The sequence below is a fragment of the Malaclemys terrapin genome, chromosome 4, assembly GCF_027887155.1.
Source record: "Malaclemys terrapin pileata isolate rMalTer1 chromosome 4, rMalTer1.hap1, whole genome shotgun sequence".
Taxonomy (NCBI): Eukaryota; Metazoa; Chordata; order Testudines; family Emydidae; genus Malaclemys; species Malaclemys terrapin.
The window spans coordinates 108,007,499-108,028,121 of NC_071508.1; the positions used below are offsets into that span (position 1 = coordinate 108,007,499).

Genomic DNA, 20,623 nt, shown 5'->3' on the forward strand with positions numbered 1-20,623 from the left:
CCAAAGCAGCTTTAATTGATGTGGGATAAGACACCAGATAACTCAGAAAAATAAAACACTTATGTGGATGCAAAGCAGTTTATTTAAAAAACAAAACAAAAAACTGTTGGATGTAGGGCCTTGTCTACACAGATCTCCTCTCACTGACTTCATACATTTAATCAGCTTATTAAATGAATGGCCTGGTCTAGATTAGGGAATGTTTAAAAATACATTAAGTAGCATTTAAATAAAGATTAGCTCATGGGTTAATACCTACTGTAGAAACTTTTTTTAAGTGTTTAAATCCTAGTTAGCTAATTGTGGTCAGTCTTTACAGGGCTATTGAAAAGTGGGTGCAGTCTGCCTCTATACACCTGTGTATCATTTATCTGTAATCACATCTTTGTCTAGTGATGTATTATGGGTGTATGTATTTCTGAAGCCTGGGAGAAAATGACAAACATTTACCAAAACAATTTGCTCTTCCTGTGCATACTCTTGATTTTGTGTTACCATATTTCTTTTTCGAAGATGACAAATTCACTCACACATTAAGTATTTTGTTTTATTTCACAAAATTACTTGTTACATGAACACTAACATTTTAGTTAAGGTAGCCCTTTTGAATATTATTATTCAAAAGATTTTTCCCTTTGATCAAGAAAAGCACAGATGAAATACAGATTTTGCAGAGTTAAATTAAAGCAGTTTTTCACAGCTGAATAATAAGGTAGATCCTCCTTTACAACAGAAGGGAATAGATTTTTAGAATGCTACTTGCAATACATTCATCATTTTAAAGACACAACCTAAGGAACTTGATATACATTTTTGGGCTATACTATTGCAAGTTTCCAAAAATATCCAAATGAGAGTGTTAATATGTAAGCTTTATTTTCATTGGGTGAAGAGTACTCGTATAAGTCTATAAGAGTTAAAACGAGATGAGATTTAGGAAATTTCATCAAAGAAGATCATCAACCTCCTTGGACTTTGCTTCATTCGTTTTTCTCAGTAATGCTTGTTTAAGTGCATTGATCTTCTCATCAAGTTCAGCCAGTGAATATTTCTGTTTTGAAAAAAAACCCAATAATTTACACATTAGAATTGCTACACAAATGTTCAAGCACAACTTCACATTTTACTACAGGAGTTCTCATTCCATACTGAAACTCTTGATGTTTCAGTGCTAAGATGAAAATACTGTACATTCAGAAATTTATTTGAAAACTGAAGTTACCTACAGAGATCTTGTAACTACCTCAAATTAGCAGGAACAAAAAAGGCTGAATATTTGACTCTTCAGCAACAGAACAAACAATGGTTAACTATTTTAACAATTGATGAAAAGTATATGACTTCTCAAATAGCTACACACTACTGCTCGACAGATTGTCTACTAAAATATTTTTAAAATTTGTGCACTGAAACATATGTACAACCACACAGCTGAAAAACTGGTATTTGAAGGGAACTCAGCAACCCAACATATAGCTAACTACACCTAGAAAGCAATTACGCTGGCTGTGCACTTTGACAATACTGTAGTAAAATGTGGAACTACTCTGTAGTTGAAGCATTTCATAAATTAAGGTAAGTAAAAGTTAATGGCACTTACATGGGGTAGTTGGACTTTCCTCCTTTTGCCAGAAAAATTCTAGAGGGAATAAAGATTAACCACAGTCTTAATACATAGAGGCAGATCATGGTGTTGTGGAGTCCTGGGCCAGAGCAAGTGGGGGCCCTTCCCTACCCCTTCCACCAACTTTCCCCCTACCCCGGGGTCTTGCCCTGCCTGCCTGGCACTCCAGCTGATGAGTGGGATCATAGTGTGGGGATGCCCATTTTTCCGGGGCCCTGGGCCACAAGCCCTATTGGCCCAGTAGCTAATCCACCACTATATAGCATCCTCAGAGGATTCCTTAGTCTAGAAGCTACAAGATCTCTTATCACTGATACAGGAGTAAGTCTTCAGAGCACTGAAGGGAACACTGACCATCATTCCATAGATACCAAGAAATCCTCTTCAATTAAGTGAATTTTAGGGGTGGGAGAAATCCCAAGCAAAAATCAACCAACCTACTGCTTTTCCAGAGAACAGCCAGAAGCTGCTCAAACTTCTTTACGCTGCACAGCCTGTATAACCCAATTATATCCTAAACGAAGGCCACCTTTAGAGGTAAAGGGTAGTTTGATATTTAGTGGATGCCTTGTCCATGCCAGTGTTTCTCACCACTGCTAGTGTCAATGGTGCAAACATTCATGCAGACACAGTACCAATATACTGCTGGAAGTTTAGGCACTGACCTACACTAGCTGTACCACTGCTAGCGTAAATTCCATCCAAACACCTATTGGTACCCAGAGAAGATCCCAAAGCACTTTGTGGGGGGAAACTCAACATGATAAGCAGAAAGCTCCCTCCTGCACTACCTTTAATTTCCAAATAGTCTCAAGGTGTAGCTCCATGTACAGCACAGAGAAATCCAAGTAAAATCTTAGGGCTGCATTTAAAATTTAAAGTATTGCTGTTTTACTCTTTCTACCAGAAGGCTCCCTCATCTGCTGGTGTAATTAGGAGAGATATTCAGTCAGGAAGTGAAAATCCAGGGGAGAGTCCATTTTAGTGACACGGGAGGGAGAGCAGGAGAACTGAAGAACAAACATTTTCCCAAGGTAATTAACATGTAGTAAGAGCCGAGGTAGGGTTCCCTCCTTTGCCCACTGGGTATACCCTCACTATCAACCCCATCAGCAGCTCCCTCAGTGCTCCAGGGTAACAGCTGAATCCCAGGGCTCTTCTCTCTCTGACAGACAACCTGTGGATCTCCTTTCCAGAGGATGTTGAAGGCCAAGACTATAACAAGGTTCAAAAAAAGAACTAGATTAAGTTAATAGAGGATAGGTCCATCAATGGCTATTAGTCAGGATGGGCAGGGATGGTGTCCCTAACCTCTGTTTGCCAAAAGCTGGGAATGGGCAAGGGGATGAATCACTTGATGATTATCTGTTGTGTTCATTCCTTCCTAAACACCTGACATTGGCCACTTTTGGAAGACAGGATATGGATCTGGACGGACCTCTGGTCTGAACCAGTATGGCCATTCTTATGTTCCCCCTTAAACAGGGCAGATGGCCTTGTTGGGCACCTACTTCTCCTCAGTCCCCTACAAAATGTCCCTTGCCCCCTTCTGAAATGCAGATTTCTGCCTCTACGAGCCTCCTCAGTGACCTGGATTCCCTTTACTGAAGAAGGAAGCCTTCAGGTGGGGCACTTTTGAGCCACGTGCCTCCATACTCTGTAGCTTCTACCCTAAGCAGATTCCTGTCTCCTACATTTCCAACAGGAAGCTGAAGCCCCCTAGGGGGGTAAAAAGAAATTAAAATTGAAAGTTTAACGGGCAGCCCAAATGTGTGTTTTACTGGCTAGGAACTTCAAATATGAGTTAAACTAAAGAATTGGATCCCAGAATCGGACACTTGCTGAAAAGGCCTATATTACATGAAGTTTTGAATCTCTTTCAATAGCAGTTCTATGTATTTATAAAGACAGTCAACTTGAAACTAATCAATTTTAAAACTTTTAGCTACTAATATTCCAAATAATAAGATTTCTGTAACTGGGCATTAGAGAAACATCTTTTCCAGTTTCACTCTGCATGTGCTAGTTTTTTGTGAAGCCAGCTCAACTGTTTCCCACTGTGGTTTAAGCCTTTCATATAGTGCAAAAATATAAGAGTCTTTCATGCACCTATAAACTCTCTTTTTACTTAACTATGCACTGTTCTGCTGGGGGAAGCATTAAATTTGTTTGCTAATTTTCCATATTTCAGAAAGAGGCAAAAATATACACAACTTTCACCGCTTATGCACAATTACTAACAGAATTTGGTCTGAAGACCAGCTTAAAAAAAGCACTGGACGACATAAAATAATCTCCAAGCAATTTATCTTTCTTCCCATGCCCCATGCTTTTGTCTGTCACCCCTTCCCTATTCCAGTATTGCCAATTTCAAGAGCTCAAAAATCATGATAAAAAAATCATTTTCAGACAAAGATTATATTGTTTTTTCAGTCTCTTGATTTTTGAACCTCCCCCTGCCAATCCCCACTGTGAGAGAGACAATTAGTTTTGCCAACACTCCCAAATTCATTGGGAAAGGTGATTTTGGCCCCTGCTACAGAAGCTTTCACCCCCATCTCCCCATAACCTGCCCAGCAATTAATTCTGTCTCCCACCATCACTTCAGCTCCTGTCAGTCCCCCTACCATTAGTCAGTTCACCTCAGTTCAGTTCCCCACATTAGCCTCACTTCTGCTCCTCCTGGGGTTCTTCACACCCCTCTCCCAGGCTTAGGGAAGCTGCAGCAGGGTCCCCTCTCCCCCTTCACAAGCTGGCAGATTGGGAGGGGGAGGAACAGAGGTATTATCCTGTCCATCTTTCTCACAGGAGGGAGTGGAACCGCCTTGAGCTGCATGGCTCTTTGCTCTCTCCTCCTCCTCCTCCTCCTCCTGTGAGAACAGCGATCAGAAGGGACTGGCTCTGCGAGGGCGCTGGAACTTCTCGTGTCATTGAGAAAGGAATTCCAGCATCTCCTGAAACCCTGTCACTTGCAAAAAAACATTGAGTTGGCATTAGCGCTGTTCCTCACACCAGTTCTTGACACTAATTCTCTATGTTCATTAAAATGTAATCATATTGTGTATAAAAGCAAGACATCGTCACCTGAATGAAAGCCATACTTTCGCTCAATTTAAGTTTTTGTAGTTTAGAAATTTCATATTTCTATGGAAAAAAGTGTTTATGCAACTATCAAAATAGTATCTACCAATATAAATAAGATCTATTTCCTATATCTAAGATTTAAGAAAACAAAAAGCCCCAAACACATTTAGGTGTGCTGAATAATGGAAGTTAGAGAGAATTACTTACCACAGAGAGAAAATATTCAGGGGACATTCCTTCCAACTCAAGAATTTTATCTTCAAGCTTTTTAATTCTCTGATAAATATCTCTAGGTACTGGACCACCTTGATGTAACAGTCCAAATAGGAAGAGTCAGGAAACCATCTGAATAACTAACATTACTATAAGCTTAAACTTTATAGTAGGGCTTGAAGAATTCACCTACTAGCCAGAAGATGAGATGAAAAAGGTGGGAGGGGGAAGGGTAACCAATATGGTCTGATGAGAAGCCAAGTCCTATTCAGTTGCCAGGAGAGGAAATGTTGCTGGAAGTAAGGTGCTGTTCCTGGACCCTACATGGAAGCTCATTCATTAGCCTCCAATGTGTGGTGAATTTAAAATTCCATCCTCTCTACCTAGAGGGAGGGATAAGATTTGCCACTTTCCATTCTGCAGCTGCAAAGAAGGAGTCTCAGCTTCTTTACCCTTCTATGTGGGTTTTTTTTTTTTGGAGGGAGGGGCAGGGGGAGGATTGGTGCCTCAGTAACTCTAGTCCCTGGCTCCGTCTCATTGCTTCACAAAAATGCAGGAACATGAAACTGAAGCTAGCAATGTTTTGAAAAGCAGTAGTCATACTGACTAGTGTGCAGAGGTTCTGGAACTGTCTGCAGAGCTATGAGCAGAGGTACTGGAGCTGTCTGCAGACTCCGAGAAAAAAAAAAAAAACACTATCAGATGACACGTGAAAGTTATCTTTCCAATCCCCAGGGCTAGAAATTGTTTTTAGTGAATGTAAGTTCTGTAGAAATTGATGACAAGCACTAGTGGTGATTGGACAAATGGATTTTTTGAGACATACTTTAGTTCTAAAACCCTTATAGCTTAGAACAGCAATGATTTTGAAAAAAAAGTTTCTTTTAGGCTTAATTTTAGGTCCATCTTCATGCATGTTGCATCTAGGATTTAAAACAAAAAACAAACAAAAAAAACCCCCCATACAGTAGGCTACAGGAGACTTAATACTGGTAAATTTTAAAAGGCAAACCCATTAGTTAGTAACATGTATTTTACTCTATTAATTAATCTTCTGTTCCTTCTGATAGCTGCCCATGTGCAACTAGACATTAGCAGGCACCTCATGCACCACCATTCTACTGATTATGTGGAAACCTACAATCCCATGTGGTAGTGCACCAAGCATCACCACTTCAAACAGGACGCAGCTAACGGCCATCAGCAGAGAGCAGGTGGTGACAGGTCACCTATGGGTCCAACATAGATATCTAGAACTGCACTGGAGGGAATTCACCATTAGAAATGAAAGAACAGGTGTCCTGCCGACAGTTGCCTAATTCACTGCGGGGGAGCAAGGTCGGGGGAGAAGAAGTGTTTGAGAAAGACAGCCTGCTGTTTCCTGGGATTTTACCACAGCATCTTGGCCTATGACTCAGCTGTCTCGTCCATGTACTAAACAGAACTGACCATACAAAAACATGCAACGTGATGAGGCAGATTTTATAGTACTCCAATTTATAGATTGCTATGTAAGTATTTAGCCCAGTAGCAGCTTTCAGGATGAAAGGTAAACATATGTGTGGTACCCTGGAGACACATTTAATCTGTTTTTTTTTCCAAAGTAGTAACTAATGTGGCCCCACCATGCTTTTATTCCCTCTATTGGCTGCCCATCCACATCTTTACCTTACATCAGTTCCAGCTCTGATCTGATTCCATTAAAGAATCTAGCCCAACCCTTGCCAAGGCAGCATTGAAATAAGTATTAAAGCTGTCGTTGAGCTTTAACTTTCTTCTCTACTTCTCCACACTTCTCTACTTTTGGAGCACACCCAGACCGTATTTGGGAAGCCAGTCACAAAATGTCATAGCAAGTCCTGGTCAGGGTTTCAAATAGTTTTTCCTCCCTGTTTCCCCTTATGGCTGGGAAAGCTTTGGCAGGGAATAAAGCTTTCTTCCTTCAAGACTGCTCTCTTCTTAGCAGCTGTTATTTAAAACTGCTCCCCTTTCACTCCTCCTAGCGCTGCTGTCTTTTACTGCAGTGGTAGTAGAAGGACAGCAGTGCTAGGAGAGAGCTACTCTGACTGCTGGTGAGCAGAGAACAACCCTGCAAAAATCCTTCCCCCCCCCGCCTTTTCTCCTCTGAAACAAGAAGCAGGGAGTGGGTATCTAAAGCAGGTCACATTGTGACACCTGGAGATTTCCTGTGCAGTTGCTAAGAGAGGAGAAAGATGAACTTGAGGCTTTTCCCAGGGCTGTTGACTTGGCCAGGAGTTGAGCGGAGATGGATAGGAACTGAGTTGAGACTGAGATAGCTTACCTTACCTTGCAGTGTTTCAGCTGGCCTGACCCTTGTAGAGAAAATTCTGCCACCTACTACTACAGAGATGTGCTGAAAAGCATGCAATCCACAGTCACAGACTGAACTTGAAACCTTGCCTAACTGTACGATATTAGTGATAATTACAGTACAATCGAATATATTAATCACACAATTAAAGCATATGGTACAAACCTGTTTGTAACCGTAAATGAGCTTCAATGTTTTGCAGTCTTTCCTCTACTGCTTGGTTTCCACAGTCACGAAGCAGGATACTTGCTTTATGATTGGACCTGTGTGTTCCTTCAGATCTAGTCTGGGGACCATAGGTATTTACAACTCTAGAAACTAGGTTAAAAGAGGTTTCACGATTACCACATATGCACACGTAGTTAGTTCTTTTCATATCAAGAACTTTTTCATTTAAGTAATAATGTAATAAAAATGTTTTTAAAATCAATAATTTTTTTTAGTACAGTAGTTTTACTAACTTCACTGTGATAACCAAGCTAACTTTACTACAACTTTTAATGTGATGAAAGTCCCAAAGACATTGAAGACTAGAGGTTCAAAGTATACTGCCTAACTAAAAATTAGGTATGGATAAAAATAACTCAAAGCTTTAATTTCTCTTTATCTGAGGCAAATGGCAATTTCTCTTCACACTTTCCTGTGGCAAACATTCAAGAATGTTTTGAGTCAAGTTTTATTTGTCTTTTAGCTGCTAATCTCAATAACAGCAATGGTTAGATTAGTAGCTGAAAAACAAATAACATCCAATCTAAATTAATGATTGGCTAGAGCTAGTGTGAGTGGGAAGAAAAGTCGAGAAAAAGCCATGACCTAACATTATGGGCTGCATTACAACTACCACTATGTTAACAAGTAGAATATAGAAGGAGAAACAATTACAAGAATTAGCAGAAATATTAGCAAAGGAGTTCTCAATGTTTTGTTATTTGGGTTTGCAACTTGAAAGTCTCGTTGAATCCTTCGCTGATTCTGGATGCTCAGATAGCTGTGGCCAAACATGTTTGTTTCCAACCAAGTCAAAATCTCTTGAGCAATCTGTGTGGACTTTGACAAACAACATTATCCATTCTTCCGGGTGGTCTTACTGCACTGTGCTGTACCTGAACACCATTCAGGAAACTTCAGATGGTGCAGCATGCTACTGTGGGCTTACTGAGCATTTCAAGCAGAGAGCAAGTTACACTTGTGCTCCAGAGTCTGCATTGTCTTTGTTTCCAATTCTTTTCCAGGTGCAAATAAATGTACTGGTTTTCACCTATCAAAAGGTCTGAACAGTATGGGTCTGGGCAACCTTTTCTATAATACTGTGCTGAAGTCAAGACACTTCAACTAACAGCCTCAGGTTTAAAAAGGAAGGGACCTTAAAGCTGGGCCTCACTTCTCCAATCTTCCTCCTGGCACAACAGAAAATGATTAAGCTTTGCAACATGCTATGACGCTAATCTACTGTATTATCCTAGATTTTTTCTAAAAGGGTGATTGAGTGGGTAGCACAAGTAGACTTTCAATTTTCAGGAGGCGGGGTACTCTTATTGTTGTATTTCAAATAAGTTGTACATGTCCCTAGACAGCAATGAACAGGCACATTTTTGCACACTTAAGTTCAGCACTTGGGAGATCTTGGGTCAATTCCCTGCTCTTCCAGACTTCCCGTGTAACTTTTGGCAAAGCACTTAGCTTCTTTGTGCCTGGACAGCAGTACTTCTCTACCTCCTGTGGTGTTGTGAGAATAAATATATTAAAGACTCTGAGGTGTTCAGATACTACAGTGATGGGGACCATATAATTCCCTAAATAGACAGAGTATAAGGATTATTTTATACACCTTTTTTCCCTGTTTTTTCCAGTTTTCCCCCCTTTTGAGATTTTTTTGGGGGGAGAACCTTGCTCGCTGGGTTGTCCCCTCCCATGCAGTGCTGCTGTACCCTCTCCATTAGCAGAACAGTACTGGGAGGAGATGGCAAGGGTTTAAGACCTCCCACAACACTGGCCAAGGATCTGAGTGGGGATGGAGAAGAGATCAAAACCTTCCATTCAGGATGGTTGGAGCAGTCTCTTCTTCCGCATCTGGCAGTGCCCACTCAGCAGCAAGTGAAGGAGCATTTAATAGCTGAGCAATCCCTGTGATAATGAAGAAAATGTAAAGCCTTGCAATACAATAATTCTGTAATTATAACTTAAGCTGGGCTTGCCTCCCATTTCAATACAACTATTTTGGTTAGAGGGACATTCATAATTTTTTTTTTTAAATCAAATCCTTAGCTATATTGCTAAAACCAATTTAGAATATTAAATGCAAATAATTAAATTTTTCACCTACAAACTGGGATTTTTGGTTTCTTTTTTTTAAATCTCATCTCAGACAATGAAGACAGACTAGTTTATTTTTGCTTGTAGTAAAACACACCTTTAGGTTCTCATGCACTAGCACCATGCTGCTGGCTTTTGGGTGGAAACTGTGCAGGGGGAATGATTCAAAACTGCTTTTATTAGACTGAAAGTCAATACAAACGTTTCATTGATATTTTTAATGTTCTATACAAAAATGTACACATTTCAGTTGAGCCACATTTGATGAACATTGTCCAGGTGGGGACAATGCCAGATTGTGGCAAATATATTTTGAGGACAAAAGTACATAGATATTAGCTAATTACTGCTTACCCTTTACGTGACTCTTAAATCCAGGATAAGGTGTGAAAACTGCATCTGTTCTGGCACAGCTGTTCTCTAACGAAATTTTTTTAAAAAAAGAGAGAGACCTTAAGTGCATATTTGTAAATTAAAATGCTCTGACCACTGGCTTTTTGGCTTTTGGCATATCAAATTTAAATTCCTCTTCCTCCAAGGTATGAAAGGCCTAGGCCCCAGTCCTGTGAACACTTATACACAAGTGGACCAATTGAGTTCAATGGGACTACTCACCTATATAAAATTATTCATATGTGTAAACGTTTGCAGGATTAGAACCATAATCAGTTCCAATCTACTTGTGTTCTAATTGTCCTCATCTCCTTGGTCCATTTGTTTCTCCATATCTTCTACTTATTGCTGCCTTTTCTTTCAATCCCTACTTTAGGTTTGGTTTTCTATCTTTCTGTCCATAAACTCTTCTCCCTCTTCTTCAAGTCCCTCCTTAAAGCTAGTTTCTTCCAAGAATCCTTCTTAGTGTAGCATCTTGTTCCGCTTTCCCTTATCTATATTGATGTCTTGTGGCTTGTCATTATTATTAAGAGTAGTAGTTTTGTAGCTTGTAAAATTTTAGCACCCGCCCCCCACCAAGAACTGAGCCCATCTCTCATTTCCTTTCATATTCTAGCATTTGTATTTTATTCTTGTCCATGTACTTAGAGCTATATTAATGTTTTATAATAAAATGAGCATAGAGAAGTTCTAGAATCAGCTCTTCTGCATGCAAGCTTACTTAATATAACTTTAAAAAGTGACATTTTATTATCTAGCACCTCTTAAACAATCTATTAACCTTTAATGTTTGTCTAACTTTTTAGAATGTTCTTTCATTCCAACACTTATGAAATTATAAAACAGTGATCTTTGAGATCAAAAACATAGCATGCCCAACAATTACTTGTGATATTTGGGTAAACAGATACTGGGAAGATACTAGAAGACATAGGAAAACTGCAGTATTTTACTCCTTATTTATAAATAAGTCTCTTCAAAACACTTCTATAATTGTTTTGCTCTGGATATTATCACTGAGTGTTTAAGTAGGACACATTTAAAAAACAAACAATTTGACTTAAGACCCTTCACATTTTTTCTTTTAATTCAACCCTCTAGTAATTTAAATAAGTTACAATGAAATATATTCTCTTTTAATCAAACTAACATTATACTTCTCTAAGTTTGGACTTTCAATATACAATTGGTAAGACATTATTTGCACTGCAATTCTCCTGCATTAACTTAATTTAGTGTTCCTTTTTAAAGTCAACAATTACAATAACTTCATAAAGTAAGTATCTTCACATTAATGAGAGCATCTGATTATAGACTCTGCAGTTTTTAAAATATAGTAACAGCTCCTCTTCCTCAGTATGGACTCCATGAAACTTAGAAAGATCAGACTAGTTCTGGGAGAGTAATCTCTGCATTTTGTCTATCCAATAATTTCCACATCGCACGTACAAATGGTCTTTAATTTAAAAATGAAGTTACGTTTGTTTTTTAAATATAAGTGACATTTTAAAACAAAAATAATATTTAAATTTCTAGGAAGATTAAACTCTGGTTGGATAATTACCTTGATTACAATCAATAACATTGCAAAATTCCCTGACATTATTTTCATTGATCTCAGCTTGTTTCCTCTCAATGAAGGCTGATATCCTCCTGTCAATCTGCAGGTAATAAACATGGTGACATGTATCTATTTCATTGTTGTAATTCAAAATGAAAGAAAAGGCATTTCTCAAATCTAGGCAAGATGGTCACTTACTTCTGCTTTTCCAGCTTTTATCTGGACCACCTCTGAGTCAAAATTAATATGAGCCTCTTTCAGATCTCCTGAATCATAACTTGTATATTTTTCTTCTATCTGTGACATACTATCAGATAACTGTGAATTTGTATCCAACTTCTTGCCTTCAGTTTTATCTGCATCTTCAACAGGGACTATATTTTCCTCTTTAATCATTGACTGGAGTTTTTCTAAAAGAGGCTGAAACAAAAAAGGATATATGATAGGGTTCAAAATGGCAACACGCTTCTCATTACAATTTCTAAAATAGACTAGTTAAAATAATTTGAGACACCATATAATATCAACCTAATATACAATCCAATAAAAAACTAAAAATATAGTACTTCCAAATTTTATGTCCTTATGACCACAGCCTGTTACATGTTTGTATATGAGAAATTGAAAACAAATCCAAAATGTCTAAGCAAATCTGTCTGCTGCTCATCTGTTATAAACCAAATCAAAGCTTCAGCCTTCGCCACCAATGACACTTAATTAACATGTCATTCAGATGCCTACTCAGAACACTAGGCTTAGTATTTTTCCTCCTTAACATGAGAGCCAATGCTCTCACTCTGTAAAGCCCTTACTTTATCACTACATCACTAGAGATTCTCCACTTGAAACTGCAGTTGCCCAAAGTGTATGAGACAACACAGACACGAAATATATATAGGTGTTATGCTGAACAATCATGCTTTTCTTGATATGGCTGATTATCTACTTATATTACGAAATTAAATGAGAGAAAGCACTGGTAGCCGTAGCAGCAAAATAAATGCTTATCATTCCACTGGATGTTCCTGCACAAGATCAAAAAACAAGTTGTACTACATGTCTTTCCCCCTGCACACACACTCTTAAGTCTTCCCTGAATTTTATAGCTTCTTTCTCCCCTACAAATCTAGGATTAACTATTACTTATAACAGGACAATTTCTACCAGTCTAGTTTCCTGAAAAGGAATGAAATTAGTATGTCTAAATTTAAGGAGACAGCAAGTAATTTTTACTTGCTTTTAATCTTGCATTTTGTCTGTTTTTGTTTGTCATATTAAAGACTCTTGATGTGTAAAACAAAGGCCCTTTTTTATCCTGTAGACTAGCAAGTTAACAAGTTCCTCTAATTTTACCCCATCCCCCAAATACAATACACTTGGAATCGTTTACTGAACAGATAATATGAAAAATTGAAATGTATTCAAATCACCACCTTCTTCAGATGTCAGACCACGAAGCAGCAAGGGCTCAATTCTGTTCAGCTATTGACTGTCCAAAAAACCCAAAACCAACCCCCCCCTCTCTCCCCCCCCCCAAAAAAAATCACAATTAAATTACAGTGTAGTTGCTACTTCTGATAGGGCCAAAAAGTTTCAAATAGTTAAGAAAAATGCAGTGACTGGCTACTTGGCAAAATGAGACATTAATGTCAAAGAAATTACTTTCTTGTTAAACATATTTTCAGCATAGGTTTTAATTGCAGTAAGACACTCCAGGATGTGTCATGCTGGGATAATGCCACTTCTTGAACCACTGAAAGCACTCCATGAGCCTCAAAACTCACCCAAGGCATGGAATCATTATCATAGCATGAGACACACCTGCCGTGTCTTATTGCTTAATTATAACCCACCATAGATGGAAATGTATTGAATTTACAATGCAAGTCTAGAAATCAATGGGGCTGCATTTGTTCAATATGCTTACCCATAGTGGCCCGGTAGGCTATTCCCACAACTGTTCTGACAACTCTGTAAGATAACAGGTTTGAGAACCTATGAAGTGTAGAGGAATCCCAAATGTATAATATATTTGCATGCTTCTCAAGTTAAATACCACTACTTCAATACTAAATCAAACAATTGAAATTATGCAGTGTATATAATCTAGTTACATTAAACGTGACCAAAGAGATCAGCATTTAAAAGTGTCCAATAAAATATTTACCTGCAAATATAAAATATGTTGCTGAAGTGCACTAAAGAGCAATGTAGGCTGGAGTGCCGAAGTACTTTGAAGCTTGCTCCAATCGATTACAATTTTCACCACATCATCTCCAAGGTTAAGCTTCAAAAGGGCAAACAAGCATCATCACAAAAATTACATCATTATGCTGTGTTACAGAATGTCAGAAGTATATGGGACTTCTACAGGGTAACAAAAATTCTCAGCCTGTTGACTGCATTTTTATGTGGGAGAAGAAGAATGGTTTAAAAGTGTTAGTCTTGCATTGAAACTTCAATTGTAACTGACACTCCTCAAATAAATCACTGTGTATGTTTGCATGAAGTCTGATTTAAAAAAAAAATACTTTAGTTAAATCAATGCCATTTTTATTGCATTAACTTAGCCTTTTAATCTCTGTCAAGAGTTAAGTCAGTCTATCAAATCAGCTTCTATCAACTGTTACAATAAAATATTTTGTTTGTTTCTTATTACTGTAGTTTGCTTTTATTTTAGCTGGTTTAACAGCATAGCTAGTGACAAGACCAAGCCGCCAATATGCTTGTTTCATAGAGATTATTGCTTTGCAAACAGTGGAACAAAAATAGGTAAAATGTGTGTTTAATTACCAGTATGTTAAAATAAATTATGGCCTTGATTCTTAGGTGTGCTGAGAAGTGTGGGCACTAAGCACTCTTCCAGATCAGGTTTTAGTCTAAAAAGAATTTAAAATTACATTTTCTTTTGCAAGAAGCCTACATAAATAAATAACCTTTACCAAACCCTAGGTTACGCAAAATACAGACTGTGCAGCAGGACCTTCTCCACCCCATGAAACCTACTTCAAAATCAAAGTTTAACTTTCTATGCAACTGAACCATTGCAAACTCAGACTACATAAACAAATTCCATGAGATTATACTCCTTAGTGAAAACAATGATGTAGAATTGACAGATTATGCACATATTGAAGTTAGCTTTTAGAAACTGCATCTATTAAATCTCTAATCAATGTGCATGTTTATAAAAATAATTTCATTTTACACTACTAAACTTTTTGTTAATAATCACTAATGAAATACATGCATGCTCTTCATTTCCACCTCTATTTTTGTTTCAATAAAACTTGTTATTCTCACAGGGCCTAATCCTGAGAAATAGCAAGCACTTGGCAACTCCCACCAAAGCCAAAGAGGTTGTTTTCCAACCAAATAAGGCATTAAAGACTCCCCAAAAGTGAATGAAGAACTCTATACTTAACCATAATTCCTATTTAAATCTACAGGGGTTACAGGACTCAGTGACACTCAGAATCAGGTCCAGAATTCCTAATTCATTCACATACTTTTGCTGCTTGATCAATATGATGCTCACAAATAGTGCAAGCTCCCAGTTTTTAAAAAGAAAATTAGACTATAGCTAGACAGATGATTATGAGTTTGCATGCCTGAAGCACAATACCTTTAACATATCTCCCCTCCCCCCCAAAGTAGGGGCCAGCTAATGGCATCAAATGTGGGTAAGAAAACAGAACACACATTTAGTTCTTGAGGATTTCAAGATAAATTTTTTAAAGGGCTGACAATTGAAGATTGAAATGATGAGCAAAAATTCATCTAAAGCACAACATACATAAGGAGAATCAAATGTGAATAAAGTAAACAGAATGCTAGCAATACATTGGGAGGCAAAGCAGTCAAATATTAAACTACTTTATATATTAGCAGTGAAAACAAGAATCACAATAACAGTGTTATTATATCTAAACAAAATATGAACCTGATCCTGCATCATTAAGCAGGCAGCATTCCCATTCCTGTTCTGCTTGAGTAAATGTGCAAGATCAGAGCACAAGCCAATACATGGGAAAGGAGATGGGGGACTCACCAATTCTTATAGTGGCAGAAAAACTAGTGAAATAATGAGTCTATTTTTCTTCTTACTCCACCTCAAAATTCTAAAAACTAACAACAAAGTCACAATAGGTTCAAGCTTTCCATCTTTTGGTTCAGCTAGACATAATATCAAGTATTTTTAGATAGATTTTAAAGCAAGATTTTATTCTTTTTGGTATTTAACCTGCACATACCGTATCTGGAAAATTCATGTTTTGGTAAGCATGCTCATTTTGAACATTTTATTTACCTAAGAAAGTGAAACTTAATGTACATTTTATTTAGTTCATGAGATTATTTATCTACATCTATGGTGCCAATCAGGCATACATGCATACACACAAAAAGAAGAACAGGAGTAGTTTGTGCTAAATATTTCCATAAAAAAAAGTATACAGTACACATTATTTTGGATATTGTTACTTATAGTGTCTGCTAACAGTCAGTGGGGGTACATATACCACATATTATAGATTAAAAAGAGTACTCCTCAACGTTCCCTCAACAATCCCTCTTTCCAAATAGTCACAGCAACAGTTGTATGCTTCACTTGATATTTTGTAGCTCCTATTTAGGCAGTTCAAAGTGCAGAAACTTAGCAAGATTTCTGAGTGGGAATAATTTAGGGATAAACAGTTAAAGATGGTAAGTGAAAAGGTTGGGTTCTTTTATTCATAGTCGTGCTTTAGTCACAAGTAAAGACTAACCCCTATCTTCACCTAATTTACACTTTTTTTGTATGTATATAATGTTTTCACCCCTCAGCTCACAGAGAGTTGACACTAATAAATACTGAATGAGCAAATTAATCTGTCATAGTAATGTTTCCTCTTGCCTTAACAGTACTTGTAAGGACAGCGATAGACTGAAATGCTGCAACTACTATACTAGCCTTGGCTGACATCTATTTTGTTGCAGTTGACGGTGACTTTAAGTCACTCCATCACAATGGATATCCCTATGGCTCGAAACAACATCAACAGACTAGTAATTTTTAGACAAGCTACCCCTGTGGTGGAAGCAAACCACTGTCATTAAATTCTATGAAATCAGCATGTGGTCCTTACTACACATGTACTACTAGGCCCAGAATCTAAAATGCAGCCCTATAAGTAGCCAAGCTTCGGGTAACCAGTGAAGTACTGAATAAGGGATGGAGATTAACCATTTTTAAAAGAACATTAAGTTCAAGGATTTAAGCTGTTACATAGGGTGTGTCATCTTTAGCATCAGGTACCTAGCTTACATTATGTATATGTGCCAGCTCCTGTTTCTTATATATGAGGTCGACATTTCTGCAGTGTTGAGAAGCACAAAAGGAACAGTGCTCTTTATGTTCTATGACCACTGCTATATGCATATTACCATACTTTTTTTTCTTCACCCACTCAGTTGTTGTGATTAGTGAAGAATTATGGAAAATGCTGTCCACAATACAAAGGGAGGCTTTTGTGTAACGCTAGCCTGATACATCTAATACTTAGCACTTTACCACCTCTAAACACTGTATAAACATTAACCAATCCACACAGCATTCCTATTAGAGAGATAGGCGAGTGTTGTTACAGATGGGAAAAACTGAGATAAATAAAGGTTAAGGCCCAAGTTTTCAGACCCTTTATTTTGGGTGCCTCAATATTTGAGTGCTTCGATAACTATCGTCTGATTATTAAAGGTGCACAGTAGCTGCAGCACCCACTTGAAATGGCAAGAGAGGAGACTTGGTTTTGCCAATACCAAAAAACGTCAGATAATGTTTAACGGTTAGACTGAGGAACAGTTGGGGAAAGTAGATACCTACTTTACAAAAAGATTAAGAAAATGTTTGAAGTAGTATATATATTTCTCTCCCTCTCCCTTCAGATGTATCTTCTAATCTTGGGCCCTAAACACTTGTGCATGATTTAACTTCACAAATTTGAGAAGTTACACTGATTTCAGTAGAGGTACTCATGAGCTCACAGGATTGGGATTTTTTGGGGGATTGTAAACAATTTCAGGCAAGGACTGTGTCTGATCTTGATCACAGCCTCTGAGCACTACTGTAATATCACTACTTAATGACAGTGGGCTCTCCTCACCTCTAAAAACAGGCCCTAGATTTTTAATCTTAAACACCCCAAAACTGAAGCCACTTCTAAAAATACGGCTCAAAGAAACTTGCTCATGCCCCACAGCAGCAAAGTCAAGCCAAAAGTCTAAGCAGTTCTAACGTCAAGTGTCCTGATCATTTTTTTCCCCAAGTTATAATGGACTACTTAATGGTTTGTGGACGACATTCATACTAACCTGTTGTGTGTGATAAAATCTACACACTTTGTCATAGGAAAAATATTTCCTTCATAAATAAATTCATAAATTTAGGCATATACTTCACAGGCAATAGTCACTTTTTTTAAAGCCACAGTTAACAGCAACACATTTGCTTTGCTGTTAATATGAAATGAAGTAGTGATGAGAGTCTGTACACCATCCATCACTCAAGCAGCAGCAAGATATTTGATCCTTGGTAACAGCAGGTACTAAACGACCATGAAAGCAATCCCAGATGAAAGGATCTCCCCCCAAATAAGGGAGCCTTTACTGGATTATGAATTGCAAGTCGATTTTTCACCAAATAAACCCAAACTGTCCTATCTCCTGCCCCCCAGGCACACCCCCTGCTGCCTCTGGTTACTACTTTCATCCCCTCTCCCTGGACAGCTGCTGTCCCCTGTCCCTCCCTCCCCCCACGCTGAGGGGTCTCCCCCCACCATCATGCCCCCCTGCCTGTAACTCTGCTGCTCCGCCCCAAACGGGGCCCACCTCCCATACCTCTGCCGGCAGCGATTCGCACCACCCCCTGCCCTACGGAGCTATTGCTGCTACTACTACTGCCGCCCGCCCCACGGCAGGGTCTCCCCGCCGCCCACCGCTCTGCCCTCACTGACCTGCCCCGTCAGCCTGGGCAGGGAGCGCAGGGCGCCGCTCAGCACCTCCCTGGCGGCCGGGACGGCGAGAGTCTCCGGCTTGTGGGCATCGGGCTGACGCTGGCTAGACTCCCCGACGGCGGCCATGATACCCGGCCAGACTGCTGGCTGCGGGGACCATGCCTCCGCCTCCTGCCGCCGTCGCTCCGAGATGACGAGTCCCGCGGGCGGCCTCAGCGCGGTGGAGAGCCGGGTCTGTCCCCGCCCACAGGCCCGACTGACGGGCGGAGGGGCCAATCCTCGACTCCGCTCTCGGGCCAGGCCTGCGCTGGGCAGCGAGGCCTGCTGAGCCCTGGCTGAGTCGGGGGGGAGGTTCTATCGAAGCAGGGAACGGCCCGCGAGCAGAGCCCACCCCTGGTACGGAGCGCCCACAACCTGGAGCCAGCCAGTGCTTGGCCCCTGTCTCCCGGATGCCCGTGCCTACCCCGGGACTGGGGTTAGGGGGCAGGCTCCTGCTTTGCCACCCAGCGGGTTCAAACCCCCTGAGTCAATCAGGCCCCTGCGGGCACCATGAGACTGGCTTTCAGATCGTGATCCAGTACGTGAGGGGTTCCTGGCTTCGCGTGTTGAAGCGTTGCAGGGTCACCCTTTCAATCTTTTCTCTGCAGCCACACGGATTAGGGACTTATTTTTTTTAAATGAAAGATGAGCTCCGGGGTAATAGCCTGGGGTTTTTTAGAAAACACCAAAGTATTGTGACTAAATAGACAATGTGGGCAACATTGTTTTTGTGGAGTTGTTGTGCTGGGATGTTTTGGGGTCCAGGTTTGTGGGTTCAGTAGGAATGGCTGGATTGGCTCTGTTTTGACAGTACAATTTGGGGTGGGTAGATCCAGCTTTACCTTTTTGTTTGGAGCAGCTGCCTGATCTAACCTATGCCCGCCACCTTTCTTTACTGTAGAGCAGTGTCACACCCATCCCTGCTTTCTTCACCTGCTTCTTTCAGAGACACAATAGCTTGGACTCAGTAACTTCATTATTTTGGGAGGATGGCTGAGAGCAGTGACTTGCCACAGGCTGGCTGCGGAGGTCAGCTTCATGTGCTACTGAGTTTCAATGTAAATAAACCTGAGCTCCACCATGACTCAGCGTTGGTTCATTTGCATTCCCTCAAAGCTTTGCCCACCTAGTCCTGCTCCACCACAGCCTGGCCCACTTGCACTCACCCTGCTTCGCTCTCGCCCACCCTTTCGCTCTGTAGCATCCTCACCCTTCCTGTGCTGCAGTTTCAGCCACCTATACAACGTATTGCCATAGCTATATCATTGCACATAAGTGCCTTGCAAGCATGCACATACACTTCATCATAGCATAACCTAGCACACCCAGATCTTCTTTTTATTTTATTTTATTTTATTTATATTACAGTAATATTGTCTAGAGACCACAGTTAAGAATGAGGATTTGTTTTGCTAAGCACAGTTGAAACATAGGTAAGAGCTGATTAATGTCCCAAAGAGCTGAATAGACAAGCCAGATATAAAGTGAGACAAAGGGATATAACATACAAGCATATTGAACAAAATGATGCTTTGTAAACAACATGTTAATTACACATTTTTGTAGCTGTTGCTTGGTTGGGTTTTTTGTTATAGTTTTTGGCTGAGGCTTATAGGACAGGAGTAGGTAAGGAGGGAAGTCAGGAAGGAATTAACTGAAAGGAAAACAAAGGAAGAGAGAAGGGACATTGCGAGGTGAGGGGGAGAATGAAAGAAAGATAGGGAGAAGAGAGAAGAAAGGATGGAGGGCAGTACGAGTGAGTCTGAAATTAAGAGAGAGAAGAATGTCTAGAGTAAGAACTGATGGTGTCATCTGTGTCCAGAGTTCTCTGCTGAAATTGCTTCTACAGTTGCTCCTGCTGTCTTCCTCTGGGCTGTGTCCACTTGCTCCCCAAACACCTTTGAGAAACAGTGGCCACTGTCTGGGGTTCTCTGCTTGGTGTTCCCTTCTGGCTCCTGGCTTATGTCCCTGTAACCCTCATTCCTGTCCCTGTTTTCTCATTAGTTGTCCCCCATAATTATTTGAGCCCTGGGTTCAGTAGCTAAGGGAGGGGCCTTCAGCTGTTGGTGGGTTTC

The 20,623-nt window shown here is 39.8% G+C and overlaps 1 protein-coding gene across 2 annotated transcripts; it reads right to left on the reverse strand.

The window, feature by feature from the left end:
- Positions 1-533: 533 nt before the first annotated feature.
- MBIP (MAP3K12 binding inhibitory protein 1) lies at positions 534-18,693 on the reverse strand. 2 transcript variants are annotated; one of them, XM_054027239.1, is made up of 9 exons: positions 18,510-18,693; positions 13,688-13,807; positions 11,719-11,940; positions 11,524-11,620; positions 9,921-9,986; positions 7,419-7,571; positions 4,916-5,013; positions 1,601-1,639; positions 534-1,051 (listed from the first exon to the last, which is right to left on the reverse strand). In XM_054027239.1, the coding sequence occupies exons 1-9, from the start codon at positions 18,633-18,635 to the stop codon at positions 947-949; spliced, it is 1,026 nt and encodes a 341-aa protein (XP_053883214.1). In that variant the 5' UTR covers positions 18,636-18,693; the 3' UTR covers positions 534-946. The 2 variants fall into 2 exon arrangements, with proteins under 2 accessions (XP_053883214.1, XP_053883215.1); XM_054027240.1 differs by lacking the exon at positions 13,688-13,807.
- Between the last annotated feature and the right edge of the window lie 1,930 nt (positions 18,694-20,623).